Below are 25,911 nucleotides of genomic sequence, written 5' to 3' on the forward strand. Positions count from 1 at the left end.
TTTTTTCAACTTGAATGTTGGGACAGGACCCGGGACGGGTTTATAAAGGGACCCCGGGGGCCGCGTCACTCCGCGTCTGTGTGATCATAGTCTATTTGCTCGTCGGTCCGGGTGACAGGAGGGAGTCGGGGGTGCAGCGATTGGATGGACCCCGCGCGAGCGCAACAGTTGTGGCATGCGCCTTTATTTTTAGTCGCTCCTATTTGGGGCTGCCCGTGGGGCGGGGGGGGTCTGGGGTTTACCGATTGTTGTGAATGTGTGTCACTCTGCCCAGGGTCCAACAGGCTGAACAATCGGACTAAGAAAAGAAAGTGAAATCTGCGCTCTAACTTTTTTTTCTTTTTTTATATTATAAACTTTGAGGGGAAAAGTTCATAAAACTCCTTCACTGAGGCCGAGGAGAGGAACAATTCAAAATGATGAGATCACTGTGATAAAGATGAAGCAACTATGGCGCTGGTTTGAGAGTTATCTGTCACTGCCGAGTGAAATGCATTTCTGTGTAGATAATCAACACCCAGAGAGGTTTATTAGACGATCGAACTACTGGCAAACAGAGGCGGAGTTACAGGATCTATTTTCTTCATCTTGTTGTTATTGGGTTTGTGATTTAATCTCAGTGGTTCATTGGTTTGATCAACCATCTCACCCCGGCCCTGCAGGTCAAAGTGCCCTTGGGCACACACACTGGCTGCCATCACCTGTGGGTTTCAGTCCAGAACAGGCCTTTCAGTGATTTCTCCATATGCTCTCATGGTTTCCCCCACAAAAATATCCATTTGTTGACAGTAGATTGCAGGTCGGTGTGGATTTGAGTCTCTGTGTTTGACCCGTCCAGGATGTACCTGCTTTTCATCCATGATTGGCTCCAGTTGCAAAAGCAGAATAAAGTTGTCTTCATCAATATCTGGTTCTTGAACAGAATCAGGACGCTATTCAGCACAACCCATTGCAGCTTCAGCGGAGAGAAAGAAGAACATCGGTCATCTCACTGTGACAGATTTTCAGTTATTTACATTGAAAAACTTGAAAAAGTCAGAGTGAAGAGTTCTACACTACATTTAAGCTCCCCCTTGTGTTTTCTTCTAACACAATGATGGGTGGCGACTATACTGAATGATTGAGATCACTCTGGATTATTGACAATTGGAGACACGCCAGTGCAATCCTAAAAGCACCACCCATGTAACCACATTGTTAAAATTGAATTAATTTAATCGTCTTTTTTTCATGCTTCATTCAATTCACGTTGGAAAGGTGCTCAAGCTGATCCCACTGAGTGAATGAGGGTATATATATATATATATATATATATATATATATATATATATATATAAAATCTCCTGCTCCTTTATTCTCTGTTACCAGAACCGTGTTGTGGGTGTTTGCAGGAGTATTTTGTGCTTTATCAAAAGTAATAATTTAGAATAAGTCATGTACATTTTACACAATGAGTAGAACTACATACTAAAAATCACGCATGACCGAACAAATACCACATAGTACTATTTCATCACTATTTCAAACATATTTTTATGTTTTTTACTTCCGCTCACAATGATTTGTCTCAAAGAAAAGAAAAACACTTCACTCAGCGATTGATATATCCAACAATAATTTAAATTTCTGCACCATCAAGCAAAACCATATCAGCTTGTGTCGCAGACAAGATATGAGTTATTTCCTTTCAGTTCACTAAATTCAAATTTCAAAGCTCAGTTCACACATTAAAAAAAAAAAAAAAACACCTTTGGTTTGAGTGTGTTTTCTAGGCAATGTGGGAATGGGTGTCATCTCCAGCCCTGCCCCGTGACAACATGACATGATTCATTAATAGTGAGGCGGAGGACAGAAATACACCGATACATGCCCGGAGAGAAGGCGGTAGAATAAGCAGCCGTCTATAGGCTCTGCAAAATGAACCGTTTAGAGAAAACGCTGTGCTGACTGCAGGTCCGGGGTCTGTCATGGAGCTGTGACTCAGCACACGGTGAATATGTCAGTGACACCAGTTGCCAGTACCAGTCTTTATGAAGTAGTGGGAGGTAAGAATAACTGTGACACATGCAGGAGGCATTCTCAGGATAGTCAGTGTGGACTCCGCAGGGGTTCCGGAGTCGATGTCCCACCAGTTTCAAATGATGAAAATCTGTTTTCAGAATTTTTTTTTATTTTGTTTCGTTGTTTTTTTTTCTTCCCCTTATTGCAGTTTTAGCTGTTGGTTAATCGACTGTTCCAAACACAATCTGAGTCACGTACACTGTGAAGCCACAAGAATATATTTAGATCATCTTCTCACTTGAATGGAGTCAGAGCTTCCCGGGAAGCTGAGTGGACATTCAGTAACATTAGAGTGGTCTCCTTTCAGACAGAGGATTTACTCGTCACCCCCCCCCCCCCCCCCTTTTTTTTTTTATTTTATTTTTAATGTTCACAAACTGTCCTGAGGACATTAAAACTTTGCTCTACTCATATAACAAAGTGGGTGATTATAGCAAGACGTTTGCGATGCAGATTAATGGTTCACTATACTGCCAATATTCCTCAGTAATAAAGATAAAGAATGTGTTTTCTCTGCGGATTCAGTCAACAGGAAGCGAGACCAGCAATAATTCAAACAACAACGACATGAGCATCTCTTGTTTCCATCACAGCTTTTCCGTCAATAAAAAAATCTGATGGAATGTCTCATATGTCGCATGAAATTTGATATTTGATAATAATATTAAGGAAAGGCAAGAGAATAGAAGAAGTTTTACTTTGAAAGAGATTATTGATAGTGTATTTACAGAGGCAGGACATTGTGACTTTGTATATCTGGATAATTTTATGATGGATTCGAACCTAATTCCCCAACACGCAAGATCCAGGCCAAACAATTTCCACCGAATCTTTTCAGAAAGTTTCACTGACATGAAAATGACACCTACTTTCAAGTTTCGCTCTCTCTCTCTCTATCTCATAAGACATAGAATGTGTGTGTAAAGAACTTCAAGCAAAAAACCTACACCACAGAGCGAAATCTGTTAACCTGGACACTGCTGGGTCGGCATTATATCTCCAGAGCTTGCCCATGGCTGCTCTCGCAGTCAGATTTCTACCTTTTTTAATTAGCTTTTTCCCTGTTAGCCTGTCAGCTGAATATATCAAATATTTAAGAAGGGATTTAGGGTGAATTTGCTGGACAGATAGGCCTAAGGCCACGGGGCAGTTGATTAGATTTTGCTGTGGACCGGAACCTGACATTTCAGCAGTTAAGACACATTTTATTTCTTTGGCCATGATTCTGACTTGAAATGAGACAGAAACCCGATTCAGAATCTGAGGGGAACATTTGCAGACTTTGGAAACATAATATATGAAACCTCGCAGTGACAGATGGCCGTTCAGTGAAGGTAAACCACGACTGGATTCCCACAGAGCTGAACATCCAGACTACTTTTAGATAATTGGCTGCACTTAAACTTAGCAAACCGCGAGCCGTGACAACGGAGTAATGAGCGTACTTTGGAGGTCTCCTCGGCGACGTTGACACACCGGTTCCCCGCCGTCTGTAAAGACGCCGCGTGTCTGAGCTTATGTCACGTCTCTGGAGCGCACGTTATTAATATCTACACAACCCCTGTAATGTAACTCCAGCCAAGAGCCGCGTCTCACTCAAGTCGACTCCTGATGTTTTCATGAATGGGATTCCACGACACCTGAGACCTTGTGACTATGACGGCCGGTGAGAACATCGCCCCCGAAAGAAAAAGCAGTCTCTCAGACATCATGTGGTTTGGGTATATTTATTCATTTTCCAAGTCATTTACAGTGCAAAATAGACCTCCAGGTAACAAAATAGCCACAACTATATTGAAAACAACAATGCTATCCAGGTGTAAAGCAACAAGCTGAGAAACAGATACAGAAGCTTGTGATTTCATGGGATAAGCTGAGATATAATGAGCACATCCCGAATCAGACAATATTCATTAGGGCAATTGCCTTTAATGGGACTTCAGTTTGTTTCAGTTCATTGAAGCGACGGCGACATCTTGCAGTCAAGTGGCAAATCGTTTCCCTGGTTTGCGTTCAAATGCAGGAATACTCCTGTCAGACATTGTTCATCAGAGCTTCGCTTAATCACACATTTCCACATTTCATAAAACTTCAAACTGAAAGAAATCCAGAAGCCAACATGGGTTTTTTTTTTCCTGCATCCGAGGTCAACCGCAATCTAAAATGCATGCGATGGCGTCACCACTGTCGAACACAGAGCTCCTGAAAATGGTAAGCGATGTCAGCGACTCCTCGGAATGACATCACCATAAATAAACATTTATATACTGTAGCATACATTTTGGCTATCAAATATACGATGCTCTTTCAAAATAGATTAGACTTTCTACAAAGCTATTACAAATGGATTTAAGAAATATCCCTCCCATAGTGCTATATGTCACACCTATTTACACGTCATACAAAGTAACAGACCACATAACCAACATAAATTATATATTGTGCTTCTATGTGTTTTCTAGCATGCTTTTTGCAGTTCTTATACGTTTTCACACTAAAACATTTAACAAATGTAAACACATTCCTTCAATATATGTATACATTTTCTATAATTGATGGCTGGACCCATTCTTTTTGAGAACCTCCCATTTAAGTATCCTGGGTCCAAACGTAACATTTAAAAAAACTGTGGAGCTTCATGTCACTGCATCTGTGATCTGACCTGGTTTTCATCAGATCCGCAGATTTGTCACGTAAAGTTCATCTTTAGAAAAGCTGACGTGTGTTGAATTCTGTACCTTAAACAATCGACAGCCACTTTAAAATTCAGTCAAATTCAATAACAGTGAAAACAAAAACAAATTAAAAAAACCCAAACAAGCCAATGCAATCCCGATGGAGAAAAAGGAACGAAGAGTTGATTCCACCTCACTGAAATTGACATTGATTTAAAATGTTGAGAAAACAAGACGACACAGAACCAGAATCTTCTTCTTACATTAGCGTCCGAAAAACATCTGCACCGGCACAGAACAAGACAACGGCAAGTCGTACTATACTGTAGATGTAATTTTGCAGAAATGGCCATAAAATGTAGAAGTCAGAAGCACTGCTGTGATTTTTTTTTTTTTTCTGGCATTTTGATTACCTGTGAATTAAAAAAGGCAGGAGAAGAAAATTCAGGCCAGCACACGGGTGGCGTGACGTGCCTGGTTTGACAGGATATTAGTTCGTAACAAATTGTCTGCGTGCCATTTTAAATTTGTATTTACACATCTGATCAATTATAAAGGGTGAGAGTATCCATGGCAAGGTAAAACTGTGTAAATCTCCATCATTTCATAAAAATTTTGCATTTAAATGTTCTGCAGTGAACAGACCGGTTAATGCCTGTAGGGTATACAGTATGTACAGTACATTTCATTGTATTCAGTGCATTCAATGTCCAGACTTTTCCATTATTATCAGAGACACAACAACAGTTTAAGAAACAGGTAAATAAATTATAGTTAAATAAAGGTTTAAAAAAAGAAAAGAAGAAGAAGAAGCTCATTTGGTACACGTCAACAACTTAACTTCATCACATTGTCAAAGGAGACAAAATCATATCCACAGACACAGAGGAGGAATGACTCGGCACTATCATACACTGAGTGGACAGATCCGTCCTCGCGGCGTCTCTCTGCGGGCCGGCTCGTCCTCACCGCTATTTTCAATCTCGACTGTGACTGAGCACATCGACTCTCAGTCTGTGTGCTGCTTCTAGTACCGTCTCTGGTCACACTTCCCAAATGCTTTTTTTCTTTTTTTTTTTCCACTTTTTTTTTTTTTTATTTACTTTTTTTTACTACAGTTATCAGCTGTGTTACATTTCGGTCATTCCAGTTCAGTTCTACGGACGTGGCAGAGGAGGGAGCGAGGGCTGGCCTGAAGCAGACGTCCATCCCCGTGCTGTTTGTCAGCCGTCCAGTCAACTCCGGACGAGGGCTCTCAATAAGCTATTCACGGCTAGTAGTACTGCTGTGGCTGCAGTTATAGTCACAATGGACCTCCAGCCTACCTCACTCCCCTGAGGGAAGACATGAAAAGAGCAGTGTTACCAGTTGGCACAGGCGTCCTGTCACTCATTGATTAACCATTACCAGGCCCTTTTCACCCGCTTCGGAATTTTGTCGAGGGAAAAAAGTGCACCCTTGCTTTCTCGCGGAGAGGAAAGACGAGGAGGCGGTCAAGCCTCTGGTGGCCGTGTTCAGGTTGGTTTGACACTGGAGGAGAGTGGCTCCTCTGGACAACGGCTGGCCAAGACGAGGTCAGCTGAACTGTGTGTGAAACGCTTCAGTGGGAAAAGGAGGGCTTTTGATTTAAAAAAAAAAAAAAAAAAACTCAGCCTGTTTTCACTTGGATGCCCTGCTGGTGAAACTTCTTCATTCAGTCATTCGGGGTGTGTTTGCTCCTCTGATTAAAACCATCTCGGGTGTCTTTTTTTTTTTTTTTTGCAGTGATGCAATCTGTTAGTGGAAGTGTGACTGCTGCAATACGAACACGTGGACAGACTGTGTTCGGAAAAGCTCCATCCCTAAACCCACCAAGTATATCCGTCAGCCTCCTGTACGGCTTTTATTCAACGTGAGGTCATTCCAGTCAATTCCAGCTCGCCGTGGGGGGGAAAGCAGGGTACAAACCGCTGTTTTTACCTCTTATACGGAACAGTGAGTTCTTACCTGGTCTAAATGCCTGGTTTAAATTCGCATGGCCACATTGGGTCATTATAGATCCGCTGCGTTGCAGGATGTGTTTTGTTAAAATCATATAGTCTTATAGATTTTAGAACGCTAAAAGCAAATTAGACTATCTTTTTTTCCATTGTTTCTCCAAACTTGGTCGGCACCGAGGAACTGCAGCACAAGACTGGATCAGAGGATGCAGTTCAGTTTGTGCACTCTCCTCCTGCAGTCACACTCCTCGTCACATATCAACTGGCTATTAGTGTTGTGCCAACGAAATAGGGTTATTTCGGTTCCGCTGTTATATATTCCGCTGCCGGAGCACAACATTTGACCCCGGCCATCTCTGAAATATACACTTATTTACACAGACGAAATGTTCTATAGATGAACGTTTTGTGCGGCCGACACTGTAGCCTTTATTTGTATTGTGAGGTTTGGGGCTCTTATGGATGCAGCTGCCTCTGCTTCTGCTCCCTAAGTAGCCAAAATTGTGACTGCCGGGCGCCAGAATTGTTTCTCACACTTAACTTAATGACTGCTCCGAGCACACTGTATGGATAATCGCACTGCACTGCAGTGGGTCTCACTTACTACTTACTAACAGTAGGAATTCGCTTAGAATAGTAAGTATGTGTGTATAATTTGAGACAAAGCACTCCAAAAAAAAATAAATAAATAAAATGAACCAGGTTAGGAAAGTTTATATTTAGAAACAAAAGCTTCAAATCCAAATATGGTTTTTTTCAGTCACTGAAAGGCATTTTCTCCTCAAAAGGTCACAGATTTCCACACCTCATGCACTGCGCTTGGAGAGAGAAACTCCACATGAATAAGTGTTAATAATACATGCGGTGACTATTACTTGACAACAGCAGATTTTTTCTTTTTTTTTTCATATGCTCAGGATTTAAATGCTGCATCTGTTGTAGTGACAACCCCATGACTCTTAGTTCCCTCTCTTAAAGAACTCTAATTATTGTTTTACATGCCGCTGTGCCGACTGTTAAGCACACAGGCCACACTATGTTAATTAGTGAACTTCCAGGGTGGCTTATTCCTGACTGCTGCATCCTCCTGCTACTTGCTAACACAAATTCACAAGAGTGGCTCCAAGTCCTGCCATCTCCACCTGAGTGAGCAAACACCGAGGCTCCCACAATTAAATACTCTTGCAAATGAAATATTGTTCGAGACAAGAATGGTCATAATTTGCAAAACTGCCTACTCGTCCGTTGTCCGACCTTCCATAAATAGTTCTTTGTATTAAAGATATAAATCAACCAAGTCCTGGAATAAATGAAAAGGCCAGTTCACCCAAATTAGAGGAAATACATTTGATTATTGTAATATTAAAAGCATGGAGAGAATGTTCTATATTTGTTTTGGGTTTTTTTTTTTGCTTTTGTAATTTAACTATAACACACTTTTGGTGGACGAGATTTGTTTTTAATTTCTTTTGTTGTTTTTCTCTTCTTCTTTTTTTTTTTGAAGCAGTGGAGGGGGGACACACTGCTTTTGTACATTTTCAAAGGGAAAACATAAAAGGCTTCAGCCTTGGCATCAGCTGTTGCTTTTATGCCTCAAATTCACTCGTCCTATTGATTGCTCGTGTGTGCGCGTGCATAAATGTGTGTGTGTGTGCGTGTTTACAGGAGTTGTTTAAGCAAAATAACCTTGCTGGGATTGTTTCGGAGCTGCACTTTTAGATAAACTGAAACTACTACGACCGTTTACTGTGAAGCGTCTCCCGGGTCTAAATGATCCACTTTCTGCCAAAGTCGATTTGTCAATGAAATTTTTTCTCAGATTGTCTGTAGTAATCAGAAACAAAATTACCCTCTTTGCTTTTTACATCCCATATCTCTGAGCAGATGCAACTTTAAATGTCGTATTTGTTTTCTGCTCGACGCGAGTAAGAAAATGCTTTTGTGTTGATAATTTGGGTGAACTCATCTATTGCGTGTGCGTCAGACGGAGATAAGCTCCTCCCATACCTTGCTCTCTGGGACGCCAGCTCCGACAACCAGCACCAGACCACAGCCACAATTACTATCATTCCTATGAAGGGGATGGAGAGAACAGGGTGCTCAGACGGATGGATGAATCTCTGAGGAAGGGACAAAAAGAAAAAGAAAAAAAACAAGCACCATGGGGATGAAAGGGATGGATGAACGAATGAAAGGACTGAGATAACCAAATAATAAACCCACAGATAAGGAGATGTGACAACAGCACAAATGAATCGCCGCTATGAAAAAAACAACAACAACAACACAGAGACTAAATTAAAAGCTGCGATACCAAAGGGAAAGGGCCATGATGGAGTGATTTATGTTTGCCATTAAACAAACAATGCATAACTCATTGGTGACATAAATATCAACTCAGCGTGAGTTTGTGTGAGCAGTGCTGTGTGGCATCTACTGGCTGCTTGTGACGTTATGGCGGCAGAGAGAGAGAGAGAGAGAGAGAGAGAGAGAGAGAGAGAGAGAGAGAGAGACAGAGAGAGAGAGAGAAAGAGAGAGAGAGAGAGAGAGAGAGACCAGTATGTAGAAGTACATGAGTCTCTCTATCCTTGTCTTTCGAGATAGTTTGGTTTTGAAACGTTTGACAGGATTTGTGGTGGTTCAGGCTGAGAGGTCATGGACATTCAGAGAACAAGGACAGCAGCAGAGACATGAGGCACGAGTAGACAGTTTGACACAACAGCAGAGACATCCCATCACAGCTCCTGTTGACAAAACACACAGATTCAGATCCGGGGCTTGGTTTTTTTTTTTGTTTGTTTGTTTTTTTGGCTGCTCAACTTTATTATAAAGGACCACCTTAGTTGTTTTTTTTTTACATAAATATTCAATGTTACGGCATCTTTTATAAAACAAAATACAAATTCCCACATGTTGGTGCTTTGTTTTGGGTTCCTATATGTCCCCAACGACCAACATTTCTACCCACTCTATTTAAAAAACTGTATAATAATCAACTTTCCGAGCACTCAAGTCAGTCTGGGCATGAAAGCACGGTTTAAAAAAACATGATCTTTTTTTATAGGGTTTTTTTTTTTTTTTCAATAAATTGAAGTTTCATCTGCTAATGCAATAAAAAAAAGAAAGACAAGTAATGAGCGAATGTACCTTGACGTAATGAGAAATAAATCATTTAAATCAAGGCTCTTTTCGGTTTAAAAGAAAGTAGCAGCCGAGGTAGAAGTGTTTGAACACACAAATCCTGCCGGATTGTTTCAGATTACCGCTACTTCCAAGCACTTATTATGTAAGAGTTGCACAGGCGTAAATCGGCATACCGCCGATTGCATTATATTTCATTTCATTGCGAGTAGATTCTCATACAGCCTCTTATTAAAAGGAGTAGGCAATGAATGTAAAGAATAGTTTGTATCCTGCAAAAGTCCTTAAATTCCTTTTGCCCTAAATATGGTCTGCAGCAGTGCAGCGTGCATTATTTCCCTTGAGCCCAAATACTTTCTCTCTTTTTTTTTTTTTTTCACAGATTTTGTGTTTTTGTCTAACAGCTGTATTTAAGCATCGCTGTCACAGGGCGGTTAGGACACAGACACAGAAGGGGGGGGGGGGGGGGGGGGGTAATATCCCCCCGCAACCCAAGCACACAATAAATAGTGATATGGGTTGACAGGCCAGGTCAGCTCATATCAAAACATACACTTCTACATTATGGGACACGTACAAAAGTGGGCTCAACAGACAGAGGAGAAGCACAGTGTAACGTGAGTAGAGTCGAGAGGAAGGAAAAAAAAAATGTTTTATTTCTTCAGTCATGTAGAAAATCAGAGCTCGAAAATTGTTTTCCAGAAAGAATTCATAGCAGTTTGGAAGTGAAAACGACGACCGGAGGCTAGAATGCAATGAAGATAACACTAATACTACTGAATATCCTATTATTGATCACTCAGAGCTGCTGGCACTGACGTTGCGGCCGTGTTAGTGTCATGCCAACGGGACCGGATTGTGTTATTCGTTCCTCACCTGAGTTCCCCCCGACAGCTTCTCCAGCTCTGCCTTGCAGCACCGCAGCTCCTCCTCCAGCGCCGCCCGCTCCCTCTGACTGCTGTCATACAGAATCTGCAGCTCCTGCAGCTCCATCTTCAGCCCGTCACACTGTCGGACACAGAGGTCAAACCATCGATCTTCATCACCGACGTAATTGTGTTTTATTGAATTTAAAAACCCGCAAAAAAAAACACTGAACAATACTAGGCCTGGATTATTGACATGTTCTTGTATTCCCTATGACACGCTGTCCCCCCGTACCTCTCTCTGAACCTGCGAGGCCTTCTCCTCCGCCTGTTTCAGCTGGTCTCTCAGGGAGAAGATCTCCCCGACGCCGCCATTCCAGCCCGTCGGCGTCGCGGATTTCCCATCGAAGGAGATGTTCTTCTGGATGGAGGCGTCGACCAGGCGGCAGTTCTCCGACTGGGCCATGGTCATGTAGCTCTCCGTCATGACCTCGTCTGGGCCCACCTCGGCCTCCTTCCCCTCTGTGGGCCCCTCCTCGCCGTCCTCCTCTTTCAGGGACAGGTACACACTGGAGCTGGAGGGTGGAGGAGACGGTGGTTATTCTAATGTGCTGTTTTAACTCGTCTTCGTGTCCTATTGCAGTGTTTTTCAACCTTTTTTGAGCCAAGGTACACTTTTTTCTTTGGAAAAATCTCGAGGCACACCGCCACCCAAAATTTTTAAAATGTGAAACTCTGTAGCCTATATTAACAATATAAAGTCATTCCCATCAAAGTTTTATCAACATGAATCAAGTAAATACAGAAAAAAAGTATTTCCCAATTTCTTTTTTTTAAATTTGACTCACTCAGTGTGAAACCTGGACCTGATGGATGAAGAGCTGATATCCTGGTTAGCATTCTTCCTTTTCAAAAACTTCTCCATCACTGTCACTGACACAGTACTTTGATATAAGATGGTAGCAGCCGCAGGTGGTGGTGATTAACGAGACTGACGTCTTTCAGTTTCGATTTCAACAGCAAAGTTCTGTGCTGCCATCTAGTTGTGAAGAGTATTTATACATGATTACTCTGCAACACACTGCTCTCACAGCCGCTGTCGGCTGTGAGAGCAAATGTTTTTTAGAAAGAAATGTGAAATTGGATAATTTGCATGATCTCCCTGTGGATAATTATTGTCTGTAAACTGAACTTAGGTAGGGGTTTTTCTCCTTGTGCTTCAGCTTCCAACCAACATGCGTATTTTGGTAAACGTAGGTCTTAGTGCAGGAGTGTCCACGGGCCAAAACTGGCTCACAAGAGGCTCCAATCCAGCCCACTAAACCGCCAAGACAATGACAACAAGAACGTGCCCTCGGTAGAGTGCAGACCTTCACCAACGCTGCATCTGTTTGTGGAACTGAGTTATCATCGCAAGTATATTAGCCGCTAGCTCATATCGATGCGAACTCGCCCGCAAGATAGCAACATCACTGTGCAAAACACTGAGTGGGGGCACACAAGTGAGCAGTGAAAAGTTAGTCAAATACATACATACAGACCAATAAATTAATACAGCAAAAAGGAAAAACATGCTATTTTTTAAACAAATGTCTTAAGGGTTAGACTTGAGACTCACACTCAGATATCAGGGATGCTGCCAAACTAGCATCAGCCTCAAAGCCATGCTGCCGGGGTGAGTTTGTTAAAATATGCATAATACAACAGTTGTAGTAAGTTTCCATAGTAACCGTTTGGGTTTTATGGAAAAAAAATAGACATTTCCCTCACTCTCCGCCACAACAAACGAAAATGTTATCGTTTAAATTTAAAGGTTATTATGGTATTATTCTACCTGTCCAGCCCACTCAACATCAAATTGCACTGCATGTGAACTAAAATGTGTTTGACACCACTGTGTTAGTGTGTGTGTGTGTGTGTGTGTGTGTGTGTGTGTGTGTGTGTGTGTGTGTGTGTGTGTGTGTGTGTGTGTGTGTGTGTGTGTGTGTGTGTGTGTGTGTGTGTGTGTGTGTGTGTGTGTGTGTGTGTGTGTGTGTTCTTGTCTGTTTTTGCCCTTTAATAGATTGATGATCGTTCTCTGGTTCGTCATCTGAAATCAGCTACTTTGCTCGCCTTGTTTCTACATGGGATAAAGTGGTTGAATGAATAGATTGAATTAATATTAATATTCAGAGCTTGTGAAAGGCCAGATAAAAACTAATGAAGGCACTTGTTTGGTTGTTTTGTTTTTTTTGCCTGTGGAATTTCTATCCATCAAATAGTTCTAGTATTTTCACCATTACATCGCAGTGTCTCCAAAAATGCTATGAAATTAGTAAAAATTGTCCATTAAATATTTCAGAAGCGCTTTAATCATTAGGAATGAAGGATCTATCTGGAAATTAAATGTAATTGCTTGTCAGTTAAACACCAGATGGTTTTTTCTCACTTAAAGCGAAGTCTTCTTAGGATATAACACATTTAGAGCAGTCATTAAGGCAGGTGGCCGGTCCTTCCCGACTGAGACGCCAGGCAGGGCCTGGGCGAGGGGGAGGATTCCAGAGGGTCTCCCCTCCAGCTGATCCAGTGAGCACAGCTGATGAGCGAACAGCCGTTGACCTCTCACCATGTCCTCTGTCTCTGCAGCAGCTGCAGCCGCTCAGAGAGACGTCTGTTGTCCTCCTTCAGGGTCTGACACTCCTCCCTCAGCATACGGCACTCCTCCTTCAGCAGGACAACGTCACCTGTCAGAATGGGGAAGGTCGGCAATAAAGACATTTTTAAGGAAAACAATCAGAGGTCAGTGGAGCTCCGCTTTAGCTGCAGGTGCATTTGGCAACGTCAGACCTCGTGGAAATACACATTAAGGACAGAGCTTGACTGTTTTTCTAATAGGTTCATTTGCTCAGCAATTCCATCACAGGATTTAGATTGTTCCTGTTAAATATTTAATATACAGACACAGCAGAAATACAAGCCTCATTGTATTATTCTTATTCTTATAGTTGTTGTTGTTGATAATAATAATAATAATATGGGGAAAATGCAGAGTATATCTTCTTAAGGGTTAAAATTAGGATTTTAGCCTAAAAGGGTACAAGTTAAAGTCATTTACTATCAAATAATATTTGTGACTTTTTTTTTTTTAAAGTCAAACAATTCATTTCAAATTTACACCCAGTTGGAATCGTGCCATGCTTGAGAAGCAAATATATTTTGCGTGACAATTCCCTCAAAGAGTTGGATGAACATAACTCCCCTCCTGCAGTCCCACTCCGGGCTCAGCTGCACAGCCCAGTGCTGATGTCAGGAGTTGGACGTCTCTGTGTCCCTCCTCATTATGACCTCATGCTCACATGCTCTCTCTCTCTCTCTCTCACACACACACACACACACACACACACACACACACACACACACACACACACACACACACACACACACACACACACACACACACACACACACACACACACACACACACACACACGCACGCACACACACGCACACAGAGCAGTCCCATTGGCCCACGTTGAGGCCCTGCTCATATTTGATGTTCTGGGCTGCAGGATGTGAGCGTGTTGTGAAGGAGCAACACCATCTGTAACCTTGTGTTTTTATGAATACATTCATAAGGAATAATCAAACGTTTTGTGTACTAGTTGCGAGCTGGATAAATTGCACACTATATACTGAGAAACTGGGTAGGGTGGGGGGTGTTTATGTGTGTATTTTTCAGGAGCCTTATTCACCGACGGGGTGATTGCACAAAGTGAAAAAGAGGACAAAAACGAAGACTTGTCTTTGAATGCACTGAACGTCCGATGATGCATTGGCGAAGAAGCCATGTGTGCAGTCTAATCAGGCCACAGTCACCCTTCCCACGTTGGTGGTACTTTTTCTCCAAACGTCCTCCTTGTGATTTCTCTTTGTTTCCCTCATCCCTCCACCCTCTTCATCCCTCCGCCCTCATCCCTCCACCCTCTTCATCCCTCCACCCTCCTCGTCCCTCCACCCTCCTCATCCCTCCACCCTCCTCGTCCCTCCACCCTCTTCATCCCTCCGCCCTCCTCGTCCCTCCACCCTCCTCATCCCGCCGCCCTCTTCGTCCCTCCACCCTCCTCGTCCCTCCTCATCCCTCCACCCTCCTCATCCCTCCACCCTCTTCGTCCCTCCACCCTCCTCATCCCGCCACCCTCCTCGTCCCTCCTCATCCCTCCACCCTCCTCATCCCTCCACCCTCTTCGTCCCTCCGCCCTCCTCATTCCTCCACCCTCCTCATCCCTCCACCCCCTCATCCCTCCACCCCCTCATCCCTCCACCCTCCTCATCCCTCCACCCTCTCTGTCCCTCCACCCTCTTCGTCCCTCCGCCCTCCTCATCCCTCCACCCTCCTCATCCCGCCGCCCTCCTCATTCCTCCACCCTCCTCGTCCCTCCACCCTCCTCATCCCTCCACCCTCCTCGTCTCTCCACCCTCCTCATCCCTCCACCCTCTTTGTCCCTCCACCCTCCTCGTCCCTCCACCCCCCCATCCCTCCGCCCTCCTCGTCCCTCCACCCTCCTCGTCCCTCTACCCTCCTCGTCCCTCTACCCTCTTCGTCCCTCCACCCTCTTCGTCCCTCCACCCTCCTCGTCCCTCCACCCTCCTCGTCCCTCCACCCTCCTCGTCCCTCCGCCCTCCTCGTCCCTCCGCCCTCCTCGTCCCTCACCCTCTCTCCTCTCGGCCTCCCTGCGCTGGCTCTTCATGCTGATCTCGGCCCTCAGCGTGGTGATCTCCAGCTCGTACTCCTGGGTCTCGTCGCTGAGGCGCTGCAGCGCGGTCCGCCCGCGGCACAGCTCCTCCTGCAGCGAGGCGATGTCGTTCTCCCGCTCGGCCACCGCCTCCTCCGCCGCCTGCTGGAACAGGAGCGCCTTCTCCTGGACCGCTCGCAGCTGCTCGGCGGCCTCGGCCAGCTCGCTGTCCTTCTCCTCCACCAGGATGTCCATCTCCTCCTGCACAGAGCGCAGCTGGGCTGCAGGAGGAGGAGGAGGAGGCGGAGGAGAAGGAGGAGGATATTAGGTTGTTGTTTTTTTTGTTTTGTTTTTATGGGGGATGTGTGGGTGAGACTGCAGTGTAGGTGTGAGTGTAAATATGTGTGCTCTCACTTGAGTTTTAGCATGTGTTTGTGTGGTTGTGTGTGTGTGTGTGTGTGTGTGTGTGTGTGTGTGTGTGTGTGTGTGTGTGTGTGTGTGTGTGTGTGTGTGTGTGTGTGTGTGTGTGTGTGTGTGTGTGTGTGTGTGTGTGTGTGTGTGTGTGTGTGTGTGTGTGTGTGTGTGCATGCACAGTTTGAGAGAGAAGCTGATGTAACTGACGGTAACCGTCATGCTTTTTTTTTTCCAGGTTCAGGTTGAGCTTATTACTTCAACATTCCCAGGAAAACAAAATGGTCTCCACCTTTTTTCACCAGAACAATGCTGCAATCGCTTTCTCTCGTCTTATCAGTTAAAATCTCCTTTTATAGCAAATCACCTCAGAAACAAAGAAATAGTTGCTTTTCTTCTGTTTTCCATATTAGTTCTCTTAATCTTTCACTGCATGTTCTCTGAGCCATCACACATGGCTTTTGGAGGGATTCAATTCTCATTATATATTTTTTTTTTATTTGTTTTATTCGCCCTCACATGACTGAGCACAAATCCCATTAAGCCTTGTTTTTTGGGGAGGAAAATGAAACGGGGGGTGGGGGGAATGGTCACAAAAAAGACAATGTCCTCAAATCAATTAGCCCAAAGGATGTATCATTTTCTACTCAATTACATCCCCAATATGCACTTTCGGTCTGAGATTAGACGATGAGGGCTGCGAGACAACAGAAAATCCACAGAAGACACAAAAAAAGACTGAAGACATGGTGAGTGATTGTAATACTATGGGCCGCTTAGAGAAAAAGCCGCCCTGAGCGAAAGATTTAAGGGGGAATATACAAGTGGAAATGGATTTTTTTTTGAGCACCACCAATGTTGACACTGAAAAAAATGAAATTTCAAAGGGAAACCACATGTTGGCACCTTGTAGATTCTGGATCTGTCGCGTGAATGCCTCCGCCTGATGGGCGCTCGCGAGGCGCTCGTCCTCCAACAGGCCTGTTGGAGACACGGAGACAGGAGAGGGGAGTGGAGGGGGGGGGGGGGGGGAGGGGGGGGGGTGAGTGGAGAGAGGGGTGGGGGTGAGGGTGAGGGGGGGGGATAAGAGGAAAAAGTCAGTTCAGCAGGCCAATAGAAAGATGACAACTTGATAAGCTGCTCAACCTTGAGGCGCAGCTGAATGACACAGGCAGCTTTGTGTGTTTAATACAACGGATATGACTTTAAAGGATGTTGCATCGTATTAGCATGAGCAGTATTCATCTCCTGAATATATATTAAAAAAAAAAAAATTAAGAGGGAAGGAAAAAAGAAAAGTTGAGTATTTTGGCTGCCAGTTTCACAGCTTTTTGGTTCGCTGCTATTTTTTGCTTTCTATTTCTTTTTGGTCCCTTTCGGAACGTCTCATGCCAAATGATTTCTGTTGCACACTTAAGGCAGATTCTCTGATGGCTTTATTTCGACAGCAGTGAGCTAAATACAGATCACTGGCGAGTTAAATCTGCGCGCTGTCATCTTCACAGATCACTCAAAACCAAATAAAAGTACTTTTTGAACTGACTGACATAGTAGTTTCAATATGGGGCGAAGCCCAAAGTCAAAGTTATGGGGGGGATTTGAAATAGACTATACTGGTCAATAAAGTCAAGACAAAATGCAGTTAACAAAAAAAATAAATAAATAAAGAGTTTACTGCCAGCAGGTTGCTGTTCCAAGCATTTTAATATCTTCTGTCTCTTATCCCAAACTGACTCCATGACGTGACGATCAGGGCTCTGTGGGGGCAATACCATCTGTTGCAGGACTCCTTGTTCTTCTGGTGGCTAAAGATAGTTCTTTATGGCTGGACAATTATTTTGGGACGGATCAGATGCCTTGTTGATAGTGCTGTGCACATCCAACTCCCTCAACCTTTTTTTTCCCCCCAGTATCCTGCTCTTATTATTCACCTGTACGTCAAATCTATGCAGATTTATTGAAAATTTTAAATTTTGGGGGGGGGCACTTCCACTAATTGGATTCACACTCAACAAGCCTCAATTGGGCTTTTGAACACGTTGAATTACTCCAGATGTCGGTTCGTTGCGGATTACCTTGTAGAAGCTAAATACTGACGTGGTGGTTGAAACTCTGGCCGCGTGAATGTTGCAGGTTTAAGCTTCTTTCTTTGTGGAGTTTGCATGTCCTCTCTATGTGCATGCAAAAAAAAATGTGTTGGATGCTTTTTTTGGTGACCCTAAATTGCCCTTGGCGGTAAGTAAGTGTGTGTGTGATTGTCTGTCTCACTGTGTGTTTGCCCTGTAATGACCTGCTACGGTTGCACACCGCCTTCACTCATTGTTAGCTCGGAGTGGCTTCGGCGCCTCGTGACCCTGAATCGGCTGAAATGGTATAAAAGATGGATGGATGGAGATAAATTACTGGAAGCACAGAACTAATGACATTCACACCAACCGCAGGTTTAGTGTTTTGTGTTAGTGCCAATTAATATACAGCAAATCAGCGGAAATTATATGACCGCTGACATTTAAAATGAAGACCACTCATCACCTCCTCATCCCGTTAGTGGGTAAGATACATTTGAGAGCACGTTAAGTTTTTCTAAGAGGCACTACAAGGTTCAAGTGTAAGGATTCGAGCGAGTTTGGCAAGGACCCAATCATGAGCGCCAGGCGATCGGGCCAGAGCGTCTCTGAGTCTGCAGCTCGATCAGCGCCAACCAACAGAGGAGCTGCAGAAGTTATTGACGGCACTGGAAGGTGTCAGGACACACGGCGCGTCACAGCTCATTGTGCATGGAGGCGTAACGCAGCATGAGGTCATAATGTTTAGGCTGATCCGTGTATTTAAGCAAGATGCTAAATCTGAACTAAGACAATGGATGTAACAAACATTATATAGACTTAACATGGACAGTATAGTACAATAGATAGCTGTTGTCTTATTATCAAGCACAACCTTCTATTGTTACAGTCATCATCATCATCCTCATCATCATATTTTCAGGAAACTCAAATATGATTCACAGGATTAAAGTGCAATAAAACCGAGAGCAAGAATAAGAACTTGTTTTAAACACACAGTGTGCACAATAAAAGCAGTAGAGGTGAGTTTTGACTTTATATGTGGTCTGGTTCTTACAGTCTCAGGAGGTTCAAGACAGAGTTCCTGAGGGACGGGGCAGGATTGGGGAAAAAAAAAAATGTTTTGTGCCCCTCGGTGTGGTGCCAGGTCCTGCAGGGGGTTAATATCAGACATCAGCTGAGCAGAGGTGGAGGAGGTTAGAGAGATCCCGGCCAGAGTCGTCAGTTTTAAATGTATAAATAATTCGAAAAATGATTTATTCTTAAAAAGCAGCTGACAGAGATGGTGGTATAAGATTTCTTCGGGTTTCTAATTAACTTGGGACATGTACAGCTCAGTGCCTGCGTTTGTATATACGTACTGATGTGGGGAGAGAAACCTCAAACCGAAACTACAGCATCTGCACACATCAGCTGCTGACAGACGTAGCAGCTGACTGATCCCACAGGAGCGACACTGACTGTGGTTTGTCGTTGTGGTCGAGGACACTCGGTCTGGAAGCTTCCCTCAGCAGTTGTTGGAGGAATGCCTCCACCGAGGACACACCGAGAGAGTGACACGCCGTCTCTCCCACACACACACACACACTGAACTTTGTGCAGGCTCATTCCCAAGTACTTACTCACCGTTCACGTCCCTGAACATTAGGCTCATCATTTCGAAGGTATGATGTGACGGCTCTATTCAGTGACTGTGAGCAAAGGCCCGTGTAAATAACCACGTATAAACAGTTACGCCTCAACACAACCAATATGTTGTCGTGAGCAGAGTTGGCATGACTGTCAGAGGTGGAAAGTGGAGCTGGGAAGACGTGTGTGTGTGTGTGTGTGTGTGTGTGTGTGTGTGTGTGTGTGTGTGTGTGTGTGTGTGTGTGTGTGTGTGTGTGTGTGTGTGTGTGTGTGTGTGTGTGTGTGTGTGTGTGTGTGTGTGTGTGTGTGTGTGATGCAGAATGAGAACATTCTCTCTGATTGCACTTTGATGAGAGTTCATGAAGGTTAATGTATCGAGTTTTCAAAGGAAATGTTATATGACATGTTATATCATAAATGAAGCCACTCTTAATGCTTTAACCTCTTGGACGGTGGCCACAACGTTCTGGAGCTGCCTGATTTAGACTTTCACGTTTCAATGAAGGCACATAAGACATTTACTAGAACAGGGTCAACCTTCTTCAGTCTGAGGGCGACTTCAAGGTTGCAATGGGAAAGGCTGATGCTAAATAACTCCCGGAATCATTATAGTTAACCATTCATTTCAAAACTTCCAGGTTCACCCCAGTTGATCTAAAACGGTGATTCTCAAACGGGACGGCTCGACAAGTTTAACACAAGGGAGTGTTGAACAGGAAACTCCTGTCTCCAATGCAGACAAGGGTAAGCTCACGAAGTGAACATCGGGAGAAAAAAATGGCAGAGCAACGAGATGAAGAGGATGAGGAATCCACCAAAGTTATGTAGACTATGGCCTTGTTGAAGCAATGGACACAATTAGTACTGAAGGCATCTTTTGTGGTGAAAAACTGACGAATGAAACGTGCGAGATGAAGGAACGCCAGTCCAGAGTGTAAACCCAAATAGTTTCTCCTCAGAGAAAAGGAACTTATAATTACAGAGACACTATTTTATATATACTTTGTTATGAGTTATTCACTGTGGGCAGATCAAAGATCGTGGGGGGAGGGTTAGAAACGCCTTTTCCAGACAATATGAAGACACTTGAATAAGAGGCGATCTGAAGCAGAGCTCACACCCGGCCGGAATGTTTGACAAACGGCTGCTTCAATGTGAATTGCAAACAAATTTATGAGACTGGCTCTCGGTGTGGAGTTGTTTTCCACCGATAAATTGCGTCAAAATTAAAGAGGGTGGAAAATTACCTTGGCGAAAAAAAAAACGGCGAAACTGGTCCTGGTTGGCATCACATCACTGTGTCAAGCCTTCGATTTAACTTCTCGTGAAACGGATGTAAAATCACAGATTTCCTCTCTGGATGTTTTCACTTTATTGCAATTAATTTGAACAGGAATTAATTTTTATTGAGAGAATGATTGTTTTATCTTAATTCACTCAGAACTGCAGTTGCTCCAGTAAGCTTTTGTGCGTGTGTGTGTGTGTGTGTGTGTGTGTGTGTGTGTGTGTGTGTGTGTGTGTGTGTGTGTGTGTGTGTGTGTGTGTGTGTGTGTGTGTGTGTGTGTGTGTGTGTGTGTGTGTGTGTGTGTGTGTGTGTGTGTGTGTGTGTGTGTGTTCAACATTTTCCTCAAAGTTCTGAAGGACAAAAGCAAAAAGTCAGTCACCCATGTTGAGAAATGGTGTAATTTACCTTCACTGGTCATAAAAAAAGCCATTATTTAGGCAATGTGGTTGGGTGATGGAGGACATTTTGTGTGGAGTTCATTCTGAGGTTGACTTAAGGTTCCTAGATGAATACGGGGTTCGGGCACCCGGTCCCTCTCTCAGCTCTCGTCTGAGGCTGGACGTCTCACCTTGCAGCTCATGGAAACTCTCCTGGTGCTTGTTGGACGTCTCTCTGGCGTCGTCCAGCTCCAGCAGCAGCTGCAGCACCTGGGCCCTCAGCTCCTCCAGCTCCTCCTCCTCCGTCAGCGGCTCCCGCTCCTTCGTCCTCTTCTCCTCCCCCTCGCCTTCCTCCTCCTTCAGCTTCTTCTCCTCCTCCTCTCCCCCCTCCCCGTCCTCCTCCCGAGCCCTGTCCCGGTCCATCTCCTCCTTCTCGCTGCTCTCCAGGACGCCACGCTCCTTGGCCGTTATCTCGTTGTCCATGACGGGGCTGCTCTCGGCTTTTAGATCACTGGGGTCATCTGGTGGGGAGATAACACTGATATGAGACGGGGTGCTGACGGGGACAGAGAGAGTGACAGAAAGAAAGATTTCAACCCCCCCCAACCACCCCTCACCCCCCTAAAGTGAGATCCAGTCATGCTTGGGTGCAGCCGAACAAATTATCTTTCTTTTTGAATCAACAGCACCATCTTGTGATTACATTTGCACTGATGATTTTTTATTTTTTTTTCTGAACACCAACCTGAACATCACTCACACATCTAATTTATCTTCAATGCTGCTTTATCCAGCAACCAACCGCTCGAGCCAATCCCAGCAGACTATGGGTGAAAGGGCGGGGTCCACTCTGAACAGGTCGCAAGGCGAACCAGAGACACAGACAATTACCCACCAGGGGGCAAGTTATGCTCACCGGCTGGCCTCAACTGATTGTTTATGGGACTGCGAAGGGGAAACTGGAGCAGCCAGCCAAATAAACACACACACACACACTCATCATATGAGAACTCCCAATAGAAAGGCAGACAAGCCCAGAATCAAACCAGGGATTATGTCACTGTGAGGCCAGACTGCTAACCGCTACACCACCATGCAGCTCACTCAGCTGTCTTTATTTACTTCAAGACCCTCATTCTAGTTCACAGACAGACAGACAGCACACAGGACTCCATAAGAGACTATATTTACAACTCTGCATGTTTTTTTTTCTTCGTTTTGCTGCGAAGTATTAGTGCATTATGAAAACTTCATGAAATGTGGGATTTCAAAAATATGTTGGCAAAAGCCCAGCGCTCCGTGAAAATACACGATTTCAATCAGAGTGCCACCCCCAGCGAAATAAAGTGGAACAGCAGCCTAATGTTTTATGTTTTCGTTTCATGATTTCCACACTTTGGAAACTCAGGCCAGAATGGATCCTTTGGTGGTTCCCTTTTGGCCCGCAGGCCGTATGTTTCTCATTAAAATAGTTCATGTAAACGTACAAAGCAATGGGTGGCCATCGTACGTGTCTATTACTTAGACTGGACTCTCTCTCTTTCACACACATGCACTGGACCAGAAACAAGAAAACAAAAATTGTACCAGAAGCAACAGGAAGCGTGTTTTCAAATATTATGACAAAAACCACCATTTATGGAAGATGCATCAGTTACTTCCACATTAAATTTTTTTATTTTTTTTACAATCTGGCCAGTAGGGGGCGTGAGTTAGCTGACTGAAACTGAGAGAGGGTGAGCAATGGGGGAGGTGGGCTGCTCTGCTGAAGCAACCACTGTGACTCACCACTCAGCAATGCAGCTCAAAGTCCATAATAACACCAGCCACCACTCATAGTACGAGGGATGTGACACACATCTCACTCCTTTTACACTGTCACATCACATGGCTGGACCACGGTTTTGTTTTGGGGTTTTTTTTTTCTTTTTTTTGCAATCTCATTCAGCCTGGGATTGATTGGAAAGCTGTTTGTTAACATTGACTCAAATGGGATGTTTGCATATGAATGACAAAAACAAAAATAACTGGATTTGACGTCCTCACAGCTGCTGCTTGCTTAAGGTGAAACGTACAAACACGGGAACGGGTCAGGTAAACTGGGAAAGGGGAAGGAATTGATTCTCAGAGCAATATCATGATGACAAATCCCCGTTTGGAGTCATTTTCCATTAGTCAGGCTGAGGCTCCCAGAAAGGATGGAGCGAAATGGTGATTACATTCAGTGTGCTGGTCGCTTCTCAGCAGCAATTCGGAAGGTAAAAGATCACTCTGATGGCTGTCTTATCCTTTTCATTTCTACCTGCGTCTCTCTCTCACAACACACACACACACACACACACACACACTGGCCTGCTTTCATCCCACTCTTATTACCCAACAGGACGCCTTTTGGGTGTGGAGTCCATCTCGGGAGATAGATGAATATGTAGCGTTGTGGATTCATGTTGGAGTGGTTCTCTGAGTGCCTCCCCACTGCTGTTTGCACTCAGGAAGCTGTGAGCACAGGAGCAGGGGACGGTGTTTGCAGAGAGACGAGATGAGAGAGCGGGTGCAGCAGGGGGACAGACTGCAGCATTAACTAAAGATCTATCTAATTAAGACTGATGCTCACCAGTGTAATCTTGGCTCTGGGGATGCTTCCGTCTCTTGCGATAATTATTTCCCTGCCTTGTTTTTCTCATCTCACTACACGCAACTATTTCCATCACAACCTCTCACACGTGTCGCCTATTTTTCCCTCATACATCTGTGACGCCCTGCCTCCATCCATCCCTGTTTCGTAATAATGTTACTTTAAACAATGCAGGCCCTGCGAGGCTTGTGAGAGGTTTCATGAGCACGGGGCTATTTTGTCATTAAACTTTGATGTGGGTGTAATGAGTTAGTCATAAAGAGGGGAGCTGGGGCACTGTAGCAGAGAGTGAGCTGCTCGTATAGCCGGCGGCAGCTAAAGGCCATCAGGAGACAAAAGACTTCCCACTGAATATCGCTCACATCCAAATCCTTTATGATGTGGCGCTCAGGGTGCAATAACTCCGCCAGCTTCCACTCCAGAGGTTTTCCCGCTATATTTCAGTTTTAGGTTTGAAATGCAACTTTCACATGATTTACAAATGTCATATTACCAACTTAATCGAAGTTATTTCCCGACAGCAGTGGCATTAAAAAAATAATACTGGCTCCTGGAAGAAGCTGGCTTCTTTTTTTAAACGGCAAAAGTAAAAAGCAAGCAATCACATGTACTAGTATGCTGGCAAAACTGGACATTTTAATGTGGATCATTCACATGTTTATTGGAAATGTTGTTTCTTTTGCTTTTTTGGGGGGTGTAAATGATGAATTAAAACAAATGTGCTATATCTATTTAAAATGCCCAAAGGAGAGGTCCTACAGAATGACAAATATGATCAATCTGATAACAAATATTGTTGGTTGTGAGCAAGAAAAGCAATCATGAGAAATGTGGATAAAGAAACACCACCAACAGAGGATTGGTGGCTAAAGATAAAGGATTAGATGGAAAAGGTATCACATAAATGTAACAAAATGAAGGAAATGGACTGAATACGAGACTAAAAATGACAATACTGGATTATGAACAATGAGCGATGTTTAAACTTGCCTTTAAGATGAGTATAACATGAAGTCTGCGCCCAAGTGGCACTGCTTGTTGTGTTTGTACATATGTTTGTATCTGGAAATGTGCTAACTGATAAAGAAGTGGGGGGGGGGGGGGGGGGGGGGGGGGGGGGGAAATTGGCTTTTTCTATATATAACACAGCAAAAAAAGAAAGTAAAATTAATTACAGATCCTTCCAAAATTAAAGGAGTTGCTGCAAACAAGCCTTGAGCATAATGAAATGTCAGACTTACATAAATTAATACAACAAAATCATGTTTATTTCTTCTTGTTTTTTAAATTTATACCATGAAAAAATATGTGTACGTAGTTTAAATATAACATCAGGAATAACCTAAAACATTAGCCCAGGTGCTTTTTGCTTGCATGTTTATCATTGAGGTGATACCAAAGACATGATTGGACTGGATGATGTGCAAATTGCTGCAAAATGCAAATTGAATCTTCTTTATATTTGTCCAAACAACGTGCTCTCATCATGTATCACATCCATTAAGCTGCTTTTAACACTGAGGTTTTCTTCCTGTCTGCTGAATCTGCTGCAGCAGATTTATTTGCCTGAACTAAAAGCAAAGTTCTCAGGTGAAATGAGAAACATTTTGAGTCGGAGTTTATAAAATATTGCCCCATTAAATGCCTTAATGTTCTATTCCTTCTATAATTATTTGACTGCAATTAGCGCGTTAAGGAATATCCATAAAAAGAGTTGATTATCTTTATTAAAACTGACTTAATTTTTAGTGTAATGGAGACAATGTAATGTATATATATCCAGCTTTAGTCAGAAACCAGCCCTCTGGTGGAACAGCTACAACAGATAAACAACCAGATATTTCTAAAGAACGTTGTTCTATGTTGCTTAACCAATGTCAACATTAATATTTTGTCATGTGAGAAGAAAAACCCTGGGAAGTCTGACATTAGACCAAAACAGAAAGCATGTGTTTGGGGGTACTTGGAGAGATGCAATGTTGGTTCAAACTCTCCCTGATTGGTTTAAACAAACGGTGTTAAAAAAGGCATTAACTTAACAATCGCAATCTCTCCACTCACAATCTACACTTAC

At 43.7% G+C, this 25,911-nt stretch overlaps 1 protein-coding gene across 3 annotated transcripts in view; it reads right to left on the bottom strand.

The window, feature by feature from the left end:
• Positions 1–3,789: 3,789 nt before the first annotated feature.
• Positions 3,790–25,911, bottom strand: part of ccdc136a (coiled-coil domain containing 136a) — a 28,800-nt gene continuing 6,678 nt past the window's right edge. For 2 of the 3 annotated variants that reach the window (XM_080504223.1, XM_080504222.1), the window contains exons 2-9: positions 21,394–21,723; positions 16,752–16,826; positions 15,413–15,715; positions 13,328–13,445; positions 11,018–11,297; positions 10,733–10,864; positions 8,723–8,835; positions 3,790–6,070 (exon numbers count right to left, since the gene is read on the bottom strand). In XM_080504223.1, coding sequence (XP_080360349.1) covers positions 6,058–6,070; positions 8,723–8,835; positions 10,733–10,864; positions 11,018–11,297; positions 13,328–13,445; positions 15,413–15,715; positions 16,752–16,826; positions 21,394–21,685 — 1,326 coding nt within the window. In that variant the 5' untranslated portion in view covers positions 21,686–21,723 and the 3' untranslated portion in view covers positions 3,790–6,057. The remainder of the gene's footprint in view (positions 6,071–8,722; positions 8,836–10,732; positions 10,865–11,017; positions 11,298–13,327; positions 13,446–15,412; positions 15,716–16,751; positions 16,827–21,393; positions 21,724–25,911) is intronic. The other variant, XR_013936817.1, reaches the window with a different exon arrangement.

Source organism: Blennius ocellaris, assembly GCF_963422515.1.
Source record: "Blennius ocellaris genome assembly, chromosome: 11".
Classification (NCBI taxonomy): domain Eukaryota; kingdom Metazoa; phylum Chordata; class Actinopteri; order Blenniiformes; family Blenniidae; genus Blennius; species Blennius ocellaris.